This window comes from Desmodus rotundus, chromosome 2 (genome assembly GCF_022682495.2).
Source record: "Desmodus rotundus isolate HL8 chromosome 2, HLdesRot8A.1, whole genome shotgun sequence".
Taxonomy (NCBI): Eukaryota; Metazoa; Chordata; class Mammalia; order Chiroptera; family Phyllostomidae; genus Desmodus; species Desmodus rotundus.
In genome coordinates this window covers 28,758,408-28,780,998 of record NC_071388.1, presented here as the reverse complement: position 1 = coordinate 28,780,998, position 22,591 = coordinate 28,758,408, and the positions used below count along the sequence as shown (strand labels likewise).

General features: G+C 32.2%; 1 protein-coding gene and 1 pseudogene across 2 annotated transcripts in view; one reads left to right on the top strand and one right to left on the bottom strand.

Annotated features, from left to right (window-relative positions):
- Positions 1 to 16,375, top strand: part of BCHE (butyrylcholinesterase) — a 47,512-nt gene extending 31,137 nt beyond the window's left edge. The window contains exons 3-5 of one of the 2 annotated variants that reach the window (XM_053918068.1): positions 5,033 to 5,199; positions 11,118 to 11,234; positions 16,243 to 16,375. In XM_053918068.1, coding sequence (XP_053774043.1) covers positions 5,033 to 5,199; positions 11,118 to 11,234; positions 16,243 to 16,250 — 292 coding nt within the window. In that variant the 3' untranslated portion in view covers positions 16,251 to 16,375. Of the gene's footprint in view, positions 1 to 5,032; positions 5,200 to 11,117; positions 11,488 to 16,242 lie in introns of those variants that run through there. The other variant, XM_024560410.3, reaches the window with a different exon arrangement.
- On the bottom strand, positions 97 to 521 carry LOC112304781 (cytochrome c oxidase subunit 6C-like; annotated as a pseudogene).
- Positions 16,376 to 22,591: the final 6,216 nt, after the last annotated feature.

Here is a 22,591-nt window from a genome sequence, read left to right as displayed (position 1 = left end):
TGCATATATAATGTGTAAAGTACACAGGCTGAAATAGAAATAGGCATGTTTGTGTATGTATGCAAAGAAAAATTGTTTAAATTACTCCATTTTTTTTTCCACAGTATTTCTTAATTGTTTATTTATCAAGAGAAACTTTTTCTTGGCTCAAATACTCATGTTTCATAGTTCAGGAATGCAGGTCAGTGACAGCCTTCCACGGAACTCACCCCAGAGACATTCTTTGCATTCCAAGATCACTTTGCACTCTGAATGATACCAGCCTTCCTCATCTCCTCAAAATCTTTCATGGAATCATAATTTCTGTAGAAATCTGCATATGCCTTTTTTTCTTTTTTCAGCCACACCAAACTTATAGGAAGCTCCAACCCCCAGGGATGCAGGGATGGCTCCCACAAGATGAAATTGCAGACACTTGGCCAGGAGGCCGCACATCTGCGGTTTTGTCAAAGCACCGGAAGACATGGTGGTTGTCGTCTCCTCAACACCAACGTCCTTCCAGATGGGGAAATGGACGACGCTAAATTACTCCATTTTTTTAAAGATTCATCTTAGAAGCCATGTAGAAAACCATGAAGTTCAGTATAAGAAGGTTTATAAAACTAATCCATCAACCTAGGATTAGCTTTGTAGATTAAAATGGAGCCAGTATGATTGGGGTGTTGGAAATGAATTTATGAATTACTACAAAGTTGCTATAATAGAATTCAGTGGGTCCTAAACTCATTTTGGTTGGTTATATAATTAAGAATAAATATTATTATTAACAGCTTAATTTAAGAAAGCTCTCTTTTAGTCAGCTATAAGATTGCACAGGTTTAAGAACACTTAATTAAACGAAATCAGTAATGAAATTTAGTTAAATTCAAAAATGTATTGCAGTCACAGAAAATTCCCCTAGAAGGAATCAAAAACTTATTTTTAATGTCTCGAATTATCCTTAGGAGTTTCCTTGACAAAATGAAGCCAAGAATGTGATCTTAGGAAAAGCATGATCTTATGTATCTTTTGCTGTTTATTAGTGTCACTGTTTCACCTGTGTCTCCACCATTATTACATCCCCTCTCACTTCTGCCCCTCCTCACTGATACTTAGTGGTCATCTCCTATTATTTCTACTCTCCATTTTATTATCTCTAGCATCTATTACTATTTAATGTATTTTATTTATTTATCTTGTTTATTGTCTATCTCCAAAAAAATGAAAACTGCAAGAGGCAGGACTTTCTAATTTGCCTTTGTTGAATTTTCTGTGACTTAAAGAAGCCTGACCTACTATGCATTCAATAATATTTGTTGAATGAATGGACGCTTTTCTACATTCAGATTCTCTGTTAGCACTTCAATTCTTTAAATTAAAATACAAATTGATTTAAGTATAAAATGACATGAAATACAAATCTATGAATATCTGCTTATATAAGAAATTATGTAATATAAACTATTATCCCATAGGCCTCTTATGATAGTAGAATATTTCAGATGTTCTTTCAATATACAACTATTAATCATGTCTTCATTTTATTAGATGGTAAAGCAAAAGGAAATATATTCACTTTAATGTAGCTGTATAACCTACTTGGGCATCTCTGCCTTTGAATTCTTAGGCAAAAAGAATCTTAAATTCAGTGTCAGTTTTGGTAGGTTATATTGGGGTTTATAACTGCAAGAAAACTTGATGTATGGAGCTGAATGCCTAATACTTCATATCAAGAATGCTGAGTCAATTAATGTCATTCAAATATCTATGTATGAGATTATTTGTCTAATCTGGGCTCACACATCAATAACAAGCAGATAATACCCCCAAACACAGATGTTACAAGAATAATCTGCCTTTTTGGGTTAAATAAGATAAAATGTAAAACTTTTCAAACCTACATAAGAAGAAAAGCATAATAGAAGATCTTTAGATTACTTTTAGGAATTGCAAAGTATAAAAATAATATGATAGTAAAAATAAAACAAAAATCACTCTTGTTCATGGAAAATTTCAGGCATTATCATTTTAAAGTCTCTATTTTGTTACAAGAACAGAATTTTTTTAATAGCAAGGTGAAGATGTTTAAATGCATCTTATAATGTTGAGATTAAAATTTCATGCGTTTTAAAATTGTATATCTGGAAAATATGTTGTATTTCACAAAGTTTTTTAATCATTACAGATAGGAAGAGAATAATATCTCTTGTTAAACTTTAAAGTCTTTAGAGATTTCTTCAAATTACCAAGTGAAATGCTTCATCCCTTCAATAGCATTTCAATCACTTCTTGAAAACTAAATGTGCATCCATAGGCAAAGGAACTGTATTATCTCTGAATTGTAATTTGGAGTGTCATGCGTTATTTCATGAGACAAAGTTTGTTAAATCAACACTGGCAGTGTCATTATGGCTTCACTGTTGAACTCAAATACAAGTCAGCTCTGCTTAAGTCACCATTTGCAGAAGCCAGAAATGAATGTGCGGTTAAAATGTTGTCATAAGTTAATTAGAGTGGAATTAGAAGGCAAGTGGGCAATTTGGGAACATAAGAATTGCTGTACCGAATCAGACCAATGGTTCTCCTGGTTTAACATCCAGCCTCCAGCAGCTGTACTTGTCAGTTTCTAAAGCTTTAAAGGAAAGGAAAAAGACTCGATAATTCACCTGACAAGTGTGCCATCTGTGAGCTGGAGAAATTGCTTCATGACCTCTCTCAAATAATACCCTAAAGCAGGAGGTTTCAATCTTGTTATGTTATGGGTTTAGCTTGAATAGCTCTGCTTATTAATAAATCTTATTAAATCATCCAATCCCTAAATAAAATCAACTAGTCCATCAAAAGCTATTTATCATTAAAGCTCCTGAATTCATGGTTGAGTATGTCTGCATTTATTATAAAATATAAATTTGTGGTGCTTATTTGATATAAGTTCTTGATGGCAAAATCCGCCTCTAGATAATCATGTTGGACGAATGTCTCCTCATCTTTCCAAAATCTACTGCGTTCACAGGCTTGTGGCAAAAAAGAAAATGTATTTTCTATCACTACTGCCAACTTCTTATCCATGCACAAAGTATTGAATGATGAAGGATTTTATGTGCTGAACTTTTAGGAAAATTCAACTGGATTTTTTCTTATATGATTTTGCTTAAGGCAGAATGCCTCTAAGAGAAAGGAATGACTTGTTAATCCTTATCACTGTAGTATTCTGTTTATGATGAAGGTACCTGTGACTATTTTATAGGTTTCTTAATTATTCTCGATATTACCCCCATATCAATAATTTGAAAATGTTTTGTTCACAGTAAGCCATTTAGTAAAAAAATTCTCCCAAGAATAGTAAATACCTACAGGCTAAAGTCTAAACCATTTTTCTAGACTGTCAGGTCTTAATGTGATAGCACTAATATCTTAAAGCTATAACTCTAGTAGTATCTCCTCTATCCTAGAATCCAAGAAAACTAGGTTTTCATTAGTATTTGAACTAAGATGAACACTCATTATTTCTGCCTATGTTAATTCCGTTCCCTTTCTTCAGTTTTCCCAATTTTTCATTCCGGTTCAGTTCCTTGTCTCCTCTTCTTCAATTAGAGTTCATTCCTTCAGTTACGGTCCTTTCAAACATAGTGCTTGAGCCCCCTTCTGATGATGTACCCCTTTGTTTATGCTTGGTTTAGGTGACCCTACCTTCGTGGTTCTTTGCTTTCATGGGTATGCTTGTTTGTAAACACCCTGATGGAAACTATGTTTCCTACATTTATTTCTATTTCTAGTGCCTAGAGCGATGTCTGTCTCACAATTATTGTTTAAAGTATATATTAAAGGAAAACCTATGGATTTTCTACTTGGAGCCACTTTCACAATGTTCACTCTTGGAGTTTCCATTTGTACGTCCAAGGTAGTGCTTTATTACTGAGTGGTGCAAAGGTATAAATGAAGCCAGAACTGTAAGTTTCTAAAACATAGAGTCAAGTGTTATTGATTTCAAAACCAAAAGGACACTGTTGTCCTTGTCCATGGGTTCTTTTTCTTTTGATGGATCTCTCCATCCCTCAACTCCACCCCCACAGCAGTCATCCTGCTCTCTAGTTATGAATCTGTCTCTATTTTGCTTGTTAGTTCTGTTTGTTCAGAAGATTCTACATATGGTATTTGTCTTTTTGTGGGGGTTAGAGGGGAAGTAGAAGAGGGCATATAAGGAAAAATCGTAATGGAAAAAACAATAAAAAGGACTATTAAAATACAATGAAAGGTATGAAAAATATCATCACAAAAAGAGAATATACAATTTTTGAATCAGACACATGATGTTAGGGAATGAAATACTTTTAAGCAGAAGTAATAGCTAGAGCAAAGAAAAGAAATCAAAATAAGGAAGGAAATTACTAAGGGACTATTCCTAATTCCTGTTGGTTGGCTTATGAAGAAAATATCTGAAAATAAGCTTGGAAACATGGGTGGCATCATATTTATTAACCTTTATCTGAACTCACTTGGAATTATTAAAAAGATTTTACTCTGTGAACAGATCTTCAAGAAGATAAGATCAACTTAAAAGTGAGACTAAAGGCAGCTTCCTAGAGTAATATGTTTATTACATAATAAGGAAATGTGTAATTGGTCCCGTACTCAGGCAATAAGGATAACGAATAGATTGAAATAGATGCAAGAGATGTTTAGTAGATGTTATTAATGTTCATTGTGAAAAGACTGAGCCTGGGATAAGGGAAAAGATGAAAAAATAATAACACTAAGCTTTGAGCATGTTTAAAAAAACATCAGTATTGAATAGAAAATATGTTTTTCTCCATGAATGTTATGCAGATACTCATGTAAAAAGTTCTCCAAATACTTCCTACAATTTTAACTAACACACTGCTTGAAGGTACTGAAAACATTCAACCGAGTTCCTTTATGCTTGACCTCATTAAAACAGATCCGCCATTTTTTCTGACTTGTTAAAAACCTCTGTTTTTTGAGAACAATATTTTTATCTAACGATGATTTCAGTAGAGCAATAATGTCTTTCTTTCTTTCTTTCTTTTTTTAGAAATCCAGATGGGACCCAGAATAGTAGTACAAGATGGCCTGTCTTCAAAGGCACTGAACAAAAATATTTAATCTTAAACGCAGAGTCACCGAAAGTATATACTAAGTTACGCGCTCAACAATGCCGATTCTGGACACTGTTTTTTCCCAAAGTCTTGGAAATAACAAGTGTGTGTTTTTGGTATTTAGTTAAATAATTGGCTGTGGGTTATGAAAAAGGGGGAAAAGTCAGACTATCCAAGCCATGGTGATGGTGTTAATCTGTGATGTTATAATTACTTGATTCCAGTGAGTCCATTATATTAACAACTGTCTTCCAGCAAGTTTGGGTATGTTTTGAGGGCTTATTATATAAGTAGCATTTTTGTAGTTAAATAAATAAACCTAAAATATAAATTTTTCCCTAGAAGAACATAAAACAGTTGTGGGACTAAAATAGGGTACTACTTGCTATTGGGCCATTTTTTGGTGAAATTAATTAATGGATAATAAATAAATAAGTATATAAAATAAATAATGCCTATAATGACAACTAAAACAAAATATAATTTATACTCACAGAGAGATAAAAAACAAATTTATTGATAAATTGTGAAACTTTCAATTTATAAATGAGGAAAAACTCTAAAATTTACATTTAAAACACAATACAAATATTTCTAAATATTCAGAACTTGGAAATACTTATGTAAGAACACGTATATATATTACATAATTTAATAAATGGATAGTAAGTTAGTTAACTAATCTTCAAGAAGTGATTTCTTAGACTTATATAAGGAAGTACTAGGAAAATTGGCTCAAAATATATTATTTAAAAATGTATTATTGCAAAATTATTTAAATCAACTTGAACATACAGCCTGAATGATCACCTTTTTTGTGATTAAAAAAAACCACACATACATATCCAATTCAATGCTTGGTTTTAAAATGACCAGCTGTTTATAGTCCCTGTGGCTCTTCCAGGCAATTTCTACCTAAATATTTTCAAATAAAAATAATTGACTTTCAACCTTCAGACATATTGCTGGCCACTTCCTTTATACTTTACCATTCTGTTCATCCTAACACTATAATTCTCAGACTATATATTAAATATCACAAATTAGTAGATATTTTTAGTTTCTTATTTAGAGAGGGAAATGGTTAGTTTCAGGCAAACAGGAGCACCTCAGAGCTATATTTTATTGTTTAATATGCCTTCTGATTATCACATATTATTCACCAAAATTATAATTATGCACCCCATCTGTTTGGGAAATGTTTCTTATATACCAGTGTTCTGCATATTACCAAATGTTCTGTGACATAATATATGTCCAGAGACGGGCTCTGCATCCCTTGGCAGAGGTACAGTGATGCCCTTGTGTCTTCTGGGTGTGAAAAACAATGGACCAACATGTTTAATCTGCCAAGAGCAGTGAAGAGGTACCATTTAACATATCACACACTGCACATTCCTAATCTTCACTTAAAATCCTTTAAATAAGAAGGTCATAATTTGAGAAAAATTAAGAGAGGGGTTGGAGGAAATTGTAAATGACTAACTTACTATAAGCCAAACTGAGCCATTCTGGTTCAGGTACATGTGGTCTATTGCAATTTATTTGTTGATAACATGAAATTTAGGAATTAGCAGTTGCTGAAGATGTACTTCAAAATCTCTCTCTCTAAACATTAAACTGCCATAAAGTAGATTTAATAAGCAAACTTTGAACATTTTGGCTACTTTCTGCTCCTTCTCATGCAGTGCCGAACAGCTCTGTAGTTTGAGCAGCTCTGTGGGGGACTGTCCTGCCTGTTCTGGGGATGGTCCCATGTGTCCTGAAAATACAACAATTCAGCACTATTTTTCTCAAAAAAGTTACATTAAACATATTTTATAAATTTTAAAGTAAATGCATGTGGTTTTATAACATCAACAATGTATTCTTAGCAATCAAATTACATTTAAACAAAGAAAAACAATGTAAAATTAAAGGTTTTTAGGTTTTATAAATAATTTTTATGAAGGTGTTCAGAAGATTAAAAGCACATGTTTTTATCAAAACATATTTTTCAAGTTGCAAAAGTTCAAACATTTCAATTTTTGATGTTTTGAACATTGAAGTTATTCAGATGACCTGGGTGGAAGGTTTTATGAAAATATTGTTTAAAAAAATGAAGGTCTACAAGGAAAAGAAAATTTCAAAGAATGATTAAAGACTGGATTTCATAAAAGGAGAAATGCAATAATGCTTACCTCACTTGAGATGAAAATTCAATAAGCTTTATAAGTAGTAGTTTACATTTGAGCAATAAATGTTCTCAAATAAAACTACCTCTAACACTTGTTTAAACACATGAATTCTAGCACTTAACTTTCTAACCACACTTTAGCACATGTCTATGCTATTATTATGTGCACCTGCAAGAAATAAAATATACAATATTTGTTTCAAATGTTATCAAACTCAGAGTTTTGCTTAAAAATGTAACTATAAAATCTCAGAACCATTTGGGGGAAAAAAGAAAATAAAGAAATGACCCAGTCAATGTCAATAAGAAATTAACATTTTTCACTAAAAGTAAAAGAGTAAATTTATTTAAAAGAAAACATTTGAGTTCCACATATATTATGTCCAATTACTCCTTAGGCCTTTGAATAAACAATGACACATTGTTACTTGTCAAAACTAAAGAAGACCACATTTGAATTTAAGACCTGAGATACCACTCGGAGGGGTTACTTTGAAGAATCATGTACTTCTGTTTGCTAATCATTTAGCAGGAATGAAAACCAAAAATGAAAGTGGAAAACTGATTTGGAGAAAAAAATCAAAATGTTTTTTTCTGTTTCCATATTCTGGATTTTTTATTCCTCATTAAAAGCAAAACAAAACATTACAACACCACCACCAAAAATGGGGGGTAACCTATAATTAAATCAAATTCCTTTTTTTTTCATTTTATAAGTACATGAAATCTCCCCAAAGCCTAGCCTGAGTTCATATAATTTACTCTATATCATCTCATACTCAAAATTATAACAGGAAATTATATTGAACTAATGAGTTCTGATATACTGCATAAAGAATATGCATTTCTCAGTAATTTTAATAATGTGTCAACAAATACAGAAATAAGCAAGTAGTAAGAGGCATGGAAAAAATTTTCAGTGAACTCTGAAAATACATAAAATAGTTTTATTATAATGTTCAGTACAATTCAATATCAATTTAATTTCTTTTTCAAACTCGAACTCTGTTAACAATTTTGGGTTGACTTACCTCTTGGTGTTGATTTTTTTTTAACTTCCCAGACTTGACTAAATAGAATCAGCTCCTTTGAAATATCACTCTTTTTTAATTGACAAGAGAAAATATGGCTTTATTTTTATTACTGCTTCTGAAGGGAAGAAAGATTAACCTGTTTTATTTGGTTGGTTGGTTGATTGGTTTTTGTTTTTCCAAAGGAGAGAACAATGCGGGCAAATCGAAGATTATAAGAATACTGAAAAAACTGTATCAATATGTGTATGAACTACTGGTACTGGTGTAGCTGTACATGAGTTCAATAAAGAGTAGTTAGAAATAAATTTCTGTGACAAGGATAGTAAATTCATTAGTGGAGTTCCCATTAGGTGTGTAGAGTTTGATTCCATAACATGTACACCATCCCATTTATCCTTCACAGTAACACTGCAAAATAGAGATTTGTATCCCAATTTAGAGTAGAGAACTAATTTGAAAAGTTGCAAATTCTTTCTATCACTTATACAGTAAGTGGTCAAGCTGGAATTTCAACCCATGTCTCTACAAAGTCTAAGCTGATGTTTTTTATTTCACACTGTAGTATCTTACATTTTTTTTTTGGAGGGGTTGTTTCATTTTTATATTTTCACTCGAAGACATGCTTAGAGAGAAAGGGGGCAGGGAGAGAGAGAAAGAGAGGGTAACATCGATGTGAGAGAGAAACATCAATCAGTTGCCTTGCATATACCCCAGGTGGGGACCAAACCTGCAACCTAAGCATGTGCTCTGACCTGTGTTGAACCTGTGACCTTTTGGCCCATGAGAGAACACTCCAGCCAACTGAGCCACACCCGCCAGAGTTGTTTGCTCATTGTTATCTACATCTCACAGATGGTAAATCTACACTTAAGTAATGAACACTTAAGTAATAATGAACACTTAAGCAATGGTCTCATTTTGGAGGGGATGGGGGAAGGAGGAAAACTTTCAGTTTTGGTTTTGGTTTATGTCATGATACTCAAAATATTTTATTACTTCTTTATTATGGTATTTCACTTTCTCTGCATTCTGTTATAAAATATTTAAATTATTTATATTTTATTGTCTCAGTCAAAGTGCGGTACTTCTAAGTGAAAAATGGAGGCAGGTTTACAGAGCATTTATACAATATAAGGTTAAGTACGTCAATATAATACATCATACAAATGTCTGATTATGACACATAAGCAAATAAATTTGCCTATATGTGAATCGATAGTTTTGGAATTATTCTAACAACAAGAAAAGAAAGTCATATCTGAGACAATTTCTCTAAGTATTTGAATTTATAGTCTAAATGCTAAATTACCAATAATTTATTTGTTACATCAAAAATTTTGTTCTTTCTGAACTTTCTAGTCCCTCTTTCATGCAAGCAGCATTTTAAACATATTAGTGATCATAAGAAGTAATACAAGAATGGATAATTTGGTTACGATATTAAACATCTTTCTCCCGCATCTGATGTTTTTGAGTCTTTATGGTCATTGACTTTTAGAAGTAATTTTTGCATAAAAATGGGACATTTTTGTATAAATTCTCAAATATTTGGCCATTTTCCAAACATTACGAACATTGCAAACCTCAGTTTAATCTAAGTTACAGAGAATATTTTGATGGCTATACAAATGTTTTAAGTACTTTGATTTTTATATAAACTAAAAATGAATTATTGAATGCACCCCATATTGTATGAATGAAAGGAAGATATTTTTATGTATATTATATTACAGTATGACATCAGATGAACTGTCCTCTCTAAATTAATATCTTAAAATTTATAATTATTTATTTTAAATTCCTTACTGAAAATTATATATTTAAAAAAGTCTAGGTCTTATTTTTAGGAAAATAGAAATAACAATTTTTTTAAACCAATATCTAGCTCAGCATCCTAAATGTTTAAAAAGGAAGATAGCTACACAGGTATAAAACACTTATAAATTTAAATAATGAAAAGCATCTTATAGACCATCTATTTATATTTGGAATATAAATATATGATTTTAAAAGTTTATAATTTAAAAGTTTCTATTGTTCATAAACTTTATTCTTAAATGCAGGATATATGCTTTCAAATAAGTTAGGATTTCAAGGTTTTTGTAGTACATAGACCATTTTTGGTTAATGCTTCATATTATTTTTGACAAAAACACCTCTCTCCCTTGACACATGCATGTACTTTGCAAATTACTGGAATGCAGAGATTACTTTAGTAGTCTTTCTAATTTGCAAGCAATTAATAAATACCTTTCCTATATTAGTTTCAATAAACTGTTTTTAATGACTAATTGTAGTTTGAAATTAAAATATATTGATATTGGATGAGTGCAAAATTGATATAGAATTCCAATTGCAAAGTTATCTATGAAAAAATATAGTGATATAAACATTTCATCAGAAACAATACTCTGAATTATAAATACTTATGTAAGTCAAATGTATTAAAAATTTTGTTATGAGTGGAGTAATCAAGAAAATGATATTATATATGGATTTTTAGAAATAAAAACAAATTTATGCAATGCAATATAATTGGACATATGATCTATACACTAATGTTTGAATTTTATGTATTATACATTTTTGTACCTTAAATATGTTTATACAAATACATTATTTGCATTATTATGTAATATATACAATTTATTAAAAGCTATTCAGGAAGTAAGAAAAGCTGATAATAAATAATGAAAAATAAAATTGCTGTTCAGTATACTTGAAAAAACTGGCATGTTATAAAAATTATTTTAAAATTAACATAAATAGAAATTAAATTTAGATTAATTCAATTTATTCTATGTTTTAAAGGAAATATTGATGAAGCAGAACAAGAATGGAAAGCAGGATTCCATCGCTGGAGCAATTACATGATAGACTGGAAAAATCAATTTAACGATTACACAAGCAAGAAAGAAAGCTGCACAGGTCTCTAATTAATAGATTTTCCCTTTATAGAATGTTCATTTTCCTGTAAATCAAGGCAAAAATATTGGTAGCTCTCTTACATGCCTAGTAAGAAAGCTATTATATAGCTGAACAAAAGTGCCAGAAGTATAATATTGACTTCTCACATGTATCACTTAGCATTGTACCTAGCATTACAAAACTCAAAAAGCTAAAACATATTTAATTAAATTTCACAATTTAAAATTGGCTATTAATTATATGCATATTAAAATGATTTACAGCTTCAAATTCTTTATTTCCCAAATAATTTCAACATTTATTACCTTAAAAGTATCTGTATTCTCTTTTTAGTTGGATGTTTATTTGAATTACCACTCATAGATGGGTATCTTTTTTAAATGATTAGATCTTGAAACATCAGATATTGTAATTTACAATATTGTTTCTTCTAATTAATCTATGAATTTAATATCAATATGAATTACAAAAAGAAACAGAATATATGTGCCTCCTTTTTTTAACATGAAACAAGATCAAATCTTAAAATAAGGAGATTGATCCCTTGGGTAGAAACAAAATGATGCTACTAAGAGACAAAATGTAAAGCAATATACATCAGTTTTATATTTAAAAAAATATATATATATATGCTTAGAGCCACCAAATTATGTTCTTTATTCTTTCAACTCTTGCCCTTTTGCAGCTCCCCACTCTTTGATCTTCTCCAAACATGTACTTATGTAAATCGCTCTTCCTATAACTAAAAAAAAACAAAAACAAAAAAACAGTAGATGAACAGAAATCTAAAGACAGAAGTCATGTACCATCTGGGATAGAAAACTTGGCTAGACCAAGAAATATTTGGAACAATTGTTCTGCTTTCATAAGAGCACTGTTCAATTCTAAGAGACAAATATTTATACTTTTGACAGACAAATAATATTATATTTAAAACCTAAAATTTACAAAGCTACACTTACTAACTTGCATGGCAATGGAACATATCTAGTGAATAAATTCACTGTCGTTCACTAAATGGGACAAGTTAGGGATGTTCAGTTTTAGAAACCTGCAGACTTGTTGATTATGTTGACTTGAAAACTAGTACTCAAGATACAACAAAGTGAGTCTACCCGTCCATATACTGTTTGTTAAGTCCGTCTCGTTTTCTCTTTCCCTGTGTGTCTATAGTTAGAGCTAGTACGGGTCTGCCATCCTCACTCAAAGTACTTGATCAGCTTCAGCTGGTTAGAGAGAGTTGGTATACAAGCCAAGTCACTTTTGATAGCATTTCAGTATTGCTAGAAATGGATGTTTTTGCTTTATGGTTCTTCCTTATCTTGAGATGAAGGAAAAAAAACACACACACAAATGGTAGGTGAATTATCAGGCTTTCAGTTCAACACCACCACCTTGATTTCAGGCGCCATTCTTCCAGGATCCATTACGCTTTTCGGAATCACTTGAGCCTCCTTTTGATGTGGAATCTTTGATATATGAAACATCAGGAGGAAAGGTATAATTTTTAAAAGTAAAGTAATTAATTTCTGATCAATCAGAAAATAAATTCCATGGATAAATCTTAATGTAATGCTGTTGTGACATTTTAACAGAATATTCTAATAAATGGAACCTTCCCACATTGCTGAAGAAGAAAGACAAACTCATTAGTCAAATTTCCTGTGGTAGTTGTAGCCTTACTAAATCTTTAAAAAGTGTTCTGTTTATACTTTGTTTTACAATTAAGATGGTAAGAAATAAAGGAAATGCAAGGTTTTTGACTGAATGTACTCAATGTGAACATAAACCAATAAGTTATTTACAGCACAATCTTGGTGGAACTGTCAGAAGGTCAAAGAATAAAGAAAGGACCACCACAATCACACACACAGAGGTAGATGCATAAATACATGCATTTATACATATAGAAGTTTTTAATGTTCAGCAAAAGATCACCATAAAAACTTTCACTGAATTATTCCAAGAGGGAGTAAAAAGGGGATTTTGCCATATTCAAAAAAGGAGAATGTATTATAGTCACATGATGGCTATCTAATCATATGTCAAGTACCGAAAACTAAAGTAAGATATAATCTGAGAATATATACAAAGAAACCAAAACACAAATCAAAAGAGTATATGCACCCCTATGTTCATTGTAGTGTTATTTACAATAGCCAAGATTTGAAAGCAGCCCAGGTATCCATCAGTAGATGAGTGGGTAAGAAAGCTGATATATTTACACAGCACTTCAAGGCTGTAAAAAAGGAAATCCCCCCCTTTGCAACAGCATGGATGGATCTGGAGAGCATTATGGTAAATGAAGTAAGCCAGGCAGAGAATGACAAGTACCACATGATTTCACTCATATGTGAAATTTAATTAACATAATAACTAACAAACAAAATAGAAACAGAGTGACAGACAGAGAACAGACTAACACCACAGGAAGAGGGGCTATGGGGCTGGGTGAAAAAAGTAAAAGGATTAAGCAAAAACCCCTCATTTAATTTGCTTCTATTTTATTTATTTATTTATTTAAATTTCCTTCAACAGTTCAGGGAGGAAAAGGAAAAAATATACTTAGCAAAGAAGTCTCTGGAGAATAAACTATAAGATTTTATTTAACAATGTTAAGAATTTAAAAAATTTTGAAATGAATATGCCAAGAGAATGATCTGTCTGGCTGTCTGGCTGTCCGCCTATCTATCTATCTGTGTATGGATTTTCTATCTAGGATAGCTATGCCTAATTTTAACCAAAGGGGAGAAAAAAGAAAAACACCAGAGAAATATTACTGATATAGCTAATTCAACCTGCAGTATAAATGCAAAGTTATTGCCTTGACCAAGATACTTTTTTTGCTTGTTCTGCTTTCCTTTTTTTTTTCATTAATTGTTGTTCAGTTACAGTTGTCCTCATTTCCCCCCAATACTTGCCCCCACCCTCCCCTCCCCTATCCACATTCAATCCTCCCCCCAACCATTGTCTTTTTGTCTTTGTCCATGTGTCCTTTATACAAGTTTCTTGACTCTTTCCCTTCTTAGCCCTGTTATCCCCTCCCCCCTCCCCTCTGGTCATTGTCCATTTGTTCTTTATTTACATGTCTCTGCTTCTATTTTGCTCGCATGTTTGTTTTGTTGATTAGGTTCCACTTATAGGTGAGATCATATGGTATTTGTCTTTCACCACCTGGGTTACTTCACTTAGCACAGTGCTCTCCAATTCTACCCATGCTGTCATGAGTGGTAGGAATTATTTCCTTCTCTTATGTTCCCCTCAGTGTGTCTAAACTTTGGACAGATTTCTTCTGGACTGCAGACCTCTTGCCTATTTTAGAAATCTGACAATTGTTAATTCTTTCTCTACACCTTGAAATGTATGAAAATCTCCCAGCCTTTTGTCAGATTTACTACACAGGAAATGTCTTTTCGTAAAGACCTGGGAACTATTGCTTTGACACTAGACATTAAAAAAGATAGTGCTTTCATCTGCCAGTCTCTGTATGAAGGTAAGATCATTACTTTGATGGGAGCCAATTACCAAACACAGATGGCCTAATCATAGACAAAAAACATTTGCAAATTCAATAATAACTCAATGTGCTCAACACAACCAACTGGTCAACCCATCCCCAATGTCCTCAAGAACTTTTTGTTAACTCACCTTAGCAGTTCACACCCTCACAGCTTTTGATACAGAGGAGTTCAATTTCTCCCTTCTATTGCAGCAGTCTTGAATAAAATCATCCCTTACTGTTGACTTTGCCCAATAAGTTTTTACTTTAACAGCTTAAACCAACATCCAAGACTTCTTAAAAGACCTAGGAACCAATCACAATCCCACCAATTTTCTACTTCCCAACTGGGAAAATACAAATATTTTTATGTCAGCAGATATCCTTCAGAAACAATGACTCTCTTAACAACCTAATGAAAAGGGTGGCAGAACTTGAATTTATGAGGTATTGAATACCCACTTTTGTTAGTTTTCCCCTAATATCTTCCAGGGGTGTCTAACCAATGGCCCAGGGGCCACATGTAGCTCAGGATTGCTATGAATGCATTCAAACACAAAATTGTAAATTTACTTAAAACATTATTGGATTTTTTTGTGATTACGTGTCACAATATATTTAATGGGTGGCCCAAGACAACTCATCTTCTTCCAGTGTGGCCCAGAGACACCAAAAGGTGGGACACCCCTGTAAGATGTTAGGCAGACAATAATTTGCATATTTATGTCAATTTTAAGTTTTTGACATTTTTAATTTTTACCATGTACTTAATATTTCAGAATATTTTTCTTCTTCCTTTCTATATCATATTTAACTTTTCATGGTGATATTGTTTTCCTGATAGAATGGCTGTGAATAAATTCATTTTTCACATAATATTTCTTTTATTTCCCTTTTTCTCTTCTTTCTTTTTCTTTAATGCAAAGTAATAGCTGCAGATTTTTGTGGTGTGGTCTAGAAGTCCTTGTGATATAAAGGATTATATTAATATCTATAATGCAAATTTTCAGTATACTGTCAGGCCTTTGGGAACAGACCCTAGGAAATGTGATTCCCAGAAACATATGAGTTTGGAAGGAACATAACGTGGTTTAGCTATGGTTTTTTCACATCAATGGAAATGAGCCTTTAGTCTGTAGCCCCAAGCACAAAACAACATTTTTCATCCAAGAAGACTCTTCCTTTCCCACTGTTCTTAAAGATCTTTCTCTGGCTTACTTTAGTTGAAATGTGTCTTTGTTTTACAACATTGTAATATGATAATTTTGCAGTTACTATCTTTGTGCAAGGTAATAAGTGAGTGAAAAACTCAAATGCTAACATCTGCTGTAGCATTTCAATTTTAAACCAAATGTGTGTATAATATTCTCTTTGGTGAGTGAATTAACATTTTCACATAACCGTGAACGATAAAATTTTAATAATCTCCCCTGGAGTTTTCTCTCTGAAGTCATGTGCAAAATATTAAGTGAAAATTCTAACAGAACACTATTCCTTCTTCCTTTTTAGATTTTTGAAGATTTCAGAGATGTAGAGTAAGTACCATGTCCTTTCTCTCAATTTCCCTGGCATTAAAACCAAGTAGAGAGGCAACAATTTATTTCCCTTAGAGCAGATGTAAGGCTTCCAAGGACTGTGTCAAATTCCAGAACACCTAAGTTTCTTGATCGCTGTCTAGCACTACTATATGGAATTCTATTTCATATATATCTTTCAATCCCTGGAAAATATTCTGCCATATCTATGAAGTCTTTTAATCATATTTTCAACATTTTAAATTGTCACTATTCCTTGAAGAAATATTTAAATTTTTATATGTCAATGTCCTGATGAAAAGTATTACATTGCTAGTATCAGTCCAATGCATAGGGTGTCGGTTTTATTAAATTTACCTGGATCTCACCTACAGAAATTCAATACTGTAATATTTTTGGACATTTTCCCACATGAAGTATCCCTACTCAACAGATTTAAAAGGCAACTTTAGAGATAAACTACTTGCGCCAAGTAAGAAGACAGGTATCTGAGGTCCTCCACCTTCAAAACAATTTGATGATTCATATCCATATCCCAATTAATTATCATGTCTTTTTCTGTTTTACTTATCTGTAAAAAATGTTAATAGTATTGGTCCAAATTTTTAAGATGTGTGCTCACTGAAATTAATCTTAGGAATTTTTTAAAAAAAATTATAATCATACTAACTCAAGAAAACTTTTTAAAGTTTTTTGATATATATTTATGTATACGTGAATTTTTGTCTACTACAAAATGTATATGCTTACATCACATATATATTCTAAAATATCTGCCAGTATGTACTGAGATAAATTTTAATTCACAATTTATTTATGAATTCAATGTGTTAATTCAAAAATGTTAATTTAGAGGAGTAAATAAACATTTTCTGCCTAAGTAACTGGTTGAATAGGTTTCTCATATTCTGAAAAAAGGAAAGCTGTAGGTCCAGAAGGTCTGAATAAAGAAACAAGAGTTTGCTTAAGAGTGTGTTAACTTTCAGATGCCTATTAGATATCTAAGAAAGAGAGAGGAAAAAAAAACCACTTTGTTAAATGAGAGTTGAGCTGAAGGAAGATGTCTAGATTAGAGATATAAATTAAGTTGTCTCCAGCATCAAGATGTTATATAAAGCCATTGGACTGGAGGAGATTACCTAGAGATTGAGTGTAAATCTGGACTGAGCAGAGCCAGCTCTCCAGCACTCAGACTTGATTTGATGTTTAAGTCTCTCTTAAGCTAAGTGCTTATTGCCAGACTTTTATAAAACAACTTTCTTCTTCCTAAGTCTCTAACCTTGACTCATCTCCCTTCTTTCTGTAATTCAACAAAGTTTTTTCTTTAAGGAAAATAAACCAAGCTTTTTTATAGCCAAGTGAATCTTTTGATTACCTTTGCAAATAAATACATATTTGGTTAAATTTATAATATCATCATTTAAATATATTTTCAACTATATTGAATAATCTAAAGAATAAAAATCTAAAAACAAGTAGAGTTTTGCTTCCATGCATACAATCCATATCTCTTTTTGGGTACTTATAAGACTCACATATGCGTGCATACATACATGGAGCCCATAAGGCTAAGCAATGATCCCTCAAAAGACATCCACTTCTTAATCCCTGGAACTTGTAAATTCTACCTTGTAGTGCATAAAATAATTTTGCAGAAAATATTAAGTTACAAATCTTGAGAAGGGGAGGTTTATTGGAGTATCCAGGAGGGCACTAAATGCTATCACATGTATTCTTATAAGAGAGAGACCGGGGGAGATTGGAAAACACAGAAGAGGAGAAAAAGGCAATGTGACCACAGAGGCACAAATTGGAGAGATTCAGCCACAAGCAAGGAATGTCAGCAGTTACCAGAATCTAGAAGAAACAAAAATAGGAATTCTTCCCTGGAGCTGATGGAGGAAAGGTAGCCTGATGAGACCTTGGTTTCGACATAGTGAAACTGATTTCAAATTTCTAATTCCTAGAACTGAGAGAGGATAAATGTGAATTGTTTAAGTCATCAAGTTTGTGTTAATGTGTTACAGCAGTCATAGGAAACTGAAACACACACACATACATATACATATATAATTTCACCAAGATATATCTAACTATTACTTATCTAACACATTCTTCCCTAAGTCTTCAAAGGTATTTCAATCTACTAGTTAAAATCTACTAGTATCTCCATTTTGTGACGATTTTCAGATATATGTTTCTTATTTTTTCTCTGTCCACTCTATTCTCACCTCCTGTGGTCCTATTATTCTTGAGTCTAATTATGTGAAACTGTCCCAATTTAGCCTGTCTTTAGTATTTATTTATTGCTTTCCTTAGAAATACTCTCACTTGGGATGTTTACCCTCTGACATTTGCTCTTCCTCCCTGATTTGCCTTCTATATCTAATCTATTATTTTATTACCAGTTACTAAGGGTAGTAATTTTTGTTTTGCATCCCAAATAGTTTTTATTTAAACTTATTCTCATTATGGTTAGCTGATGTAATTTCCTAAATGCTAAAATTCCTTTTAACCTTTCAAAATAAATTTTTGTTATTCATAAATATTCTAAATTTTTCTTAATTTTATGCATTAATAATTTCAAAAGCAAGTATTCTTTGGACATAATTATTTCTTTTATTTCTTTTAGATGAATTATTTTCCTATAGCCCTATGCTAACACAGTGTTATGTGAATAAGTGTTGACATAAATTTTGGCAGAAATAGGTGGGAATTCCCAGTCTAATCCTTAAGAAACAGGAAAGGGAAGAGGAAACAGATTATATTTAATATAGCTTTAACCTATCAGTGGGCAATTCCACCATATGGCAGTGTCTAAGAGGAAATTCTAATGGAAGGCCTTGTCATAAAAAGGATATTTATCTGAGTTCCAGAAGGTTTCTTCTCCAAGGTAGGTGTGTAGACATAAAATTGCTTTAGCCATGTACTGGAAATATTGAGAATCCTTTGTAAAGTATATGATTGTCTAGCCACTATGTTGTACAGCTGAAACTGATATGAAATAATATTGAATGCTAACAGTAATTAAAAATGAAATTAAAAAAATAAATGAAATAGTGGTATTCAAAATTTCTATAAAAAGTATCATGTTCAGACCAATTCTTTATCAGATAATCAAGACTGATTTCTGACTAAGAGAAAGCTACTTTTACCATATGATTTCACTCATATGTGGAATCCAATGAACAAAATAAACTAATAAGCAAAATAGTAACAGACTTATAGGCTGACAGCTCTGGAGAGGGAAGTTGGGGGTGTGGAGGGAGTGAGCAAAAAAGATAAAAGAGGAAGGACTCATGGACAGGGACAACGGTGTGGTGATTATGGGGGAAGGAGTGTGGGAAGAAGTGGAAGAGGATATGGAGGGGCGAATTGTGATGGAAAACAAATAAAATAAAAAGATATATTTTAAAAATGACAATGGGCAACACACACACAAACACAGAAAGATAAGGTTACTTCTTCCTAGAAATTCCACCATATTGGCTTCTGTAGTTTCTGAATAAAGCATGTGACTCTTACATATTGTTTTTCATTTTAATTCTTTGTTTTATTTCACACTATTTCAGTCATGCATGACCCCTGGGATGCACTGGGATTAACCTTCAGAGGTCTGTTTTGCTCTTTGCCTATCTCAGTTTTTAGTACTAGAAATATGATTATTTTAAATATTAGAGTCCAAATGTTGCTGACATATAAGAGTAAATGTTTTTTAAATCTTAAAAATGTATAGGGGTATAGGTTGGTGTTATGTGTTATGCTAATGTCCAGATTCCTATGCTGAAATGAAGAAAAAAAGAAACCTACATTCTCAAAAACTATAGGTAAATCAGTGTGACAATGTTTTTATTAGAATCTCATAGAAGTATGTCACCCAGAAAAAGTAACTTCAATATAATGATTGTCAATTGCTGATCACACTTTTGTTCTCTATAAAAAGACAATAAAAAATGTATGTTAAGCCCTGGCTGATGTGGCTCAGTGGATTGAGTGTCAGACTGCAAAGCCAAGGGTTGCTTGTTCAATTCCCCGTCAGGGCACATGCCTGGATTCCTGGCCTGGTTCCTAGTAGGGGGCACACAATAGGCAACCAAACATTGATGTTTCTCTCTCTCTCTTTCTCCTTCTGTTTCCCTCCCTCTCCAAAAATAAATAAGTACAATCTTTAAAAATATTTTTTAAAAATGTATGTTAACATCCTCAGATAATAGTCACAAAAGCTTTAAATTTATTTTACTAAATCACAATACTATATTTTCAGTTTGAGTAGCACTCTACCAATGATTTTATTTCTTTATAATAATTCAATAACTCTCAAATATACTTTATGTAATTATTTGTTTAAAATTTAAAGACTTATTTTTTATTCAGCTGTGTTTAATTAAGAGCCAGGAGGCATCATGTTGCTAACTAAATTCAATCAAATTCTTGTCACTCAGATATTAAATTTACCCAATGCCCCTTCTTTTCATTATTTTAAGATACGCCAGGCTGATAAAGGTCAAAATGAACATGGATGGATCATTAAGCTAAGACACTTTAAATGCCTTAATATATATTTTTGAATATATTTATTCAATAATAAACTAAGTAAATCATGTCTTAATTCAATAATGCCCTAAGAAAAATTCCTGCCTTACACAAAATTTCTGCAAATTATTGATCCCAGAATTCAACTCATTGAAATTAAGAAACCAGCACCAGATTTATAGAAAAACTCTAGAATAAAAAGAAGGAAACAGAAAAATAAAGAATGGACAAAAACATTCAGTAGGAAAAAAAATATTTCATGAAGCAGATAAAAATGTGACAAAAAATTGCCACTAACATTTTTAAAAATCTTAATAAAATAAGAGATAGTATGACCAATACTTCAAAGCAGAGAACCAAGAATTTTAAAAAGATGTGGCACTTAACAGAGACAGACAGAACATGTGTTAGTAAATCAGAGGAAAAAAGTAAGAGGGATAAACAATTCTCAAGTATAAATCCCACACTAGGAGCAACACAAAAGAGAACTATCCTGGCTGAAAACAGAGAATATATCAATAGGATTGAAAAGTAAATGAAATAGAAGTAAAGAAAGTAAAAAAAAAAAAGGAAAAAGATGAAAAGATTAAGAAAAGAGATCTAATACAATCAGTTTGCTAAATGTGAAAATTGAAATAGGAGGACAGAAGAGTTTTTTATAATTCAAGGAAAAGTATGGTGAATACAACTTTTTTCTCTATACATTGAGAAAGGACACTATTTCTCTGGAAAGAAAGAGTGAGAGCAGTTTGCATCTCCTAGGAATTCAACAAGACTGTAAAACATTTCTTCTATATATAAAGATTAAGGGAAAAAAAAACCCATAAGGGTCCAGTAATAGGATAGTATTGAAGCTAATTTGCTTTACTCATAAGATGGAATATCACATAGCAGTTAGATTAGGTAAGTCCTTATGTGTTGATAAGGGAAGTCTCCAATTTTTTGAATTAGAAGAAATCAACATGCATAACATTGTAGATGTATTATGATTTCTATTTGAAAGCAATGATCGCTGGGCCCTGACCAGGTAGCTCAGTTGGTTAGGGCCTTGTACAGATATGCCAAGTTTGTGGGTTTGATCCCTGGTCAGGGCACACACAGGAATTGACAAATGCCTGGCTGGTGTAGCTCAGTAGATTGACCGTGGGCCTGCAAACCAAAGGGTCGCATTCGGATTCCCAGTCAGTGCACATTTCTGGGTTGCAGTCCAGCTCCCCAGCAAGGAGCATGTAAGAGGCAACCACACATTGATGTTTCTCTCCCTTTCTTTCTCCTTCCCTTCCCCTCTCTCTAAAAATAAACAAATAAAATCTTTAAAAAAAGAATCAACCAACGAATGCATAAGTCAGTGGAACAACAAATCAGTGTTTCTCACTACCTCCCCTCCAAAAAAATCAACAAATGAAACAATTATTCACTGTTATTCTTTTAAAGTATTCTTTAAAAAAGAATAACAGTGAATAACTATTCTTTTAAAGTGTGTACACTTTAAAAGAATAAGTGAATGACTGAGGAAGAAACTAAATGGCTTCGTAGAAATACGGAACTGAGAATGTGTTTTGCATCTTCTACCTTTCAGTACCTTTATACTTTGTAACCTGTATGTACATCACCTAATCAAAACAAATAATAACATGTAATTTTAAAGAGGCAGCTAAACCTGTTGTTTAATTAGTCTCAGGGGAAATATATTCAATAACAGCAACTGAATACTGACCCAGTTGCCTTTGTCAGGCATTGTTCAGAAATATAACGAATGATGAGATATAATTCCATCCATAATGTTAATA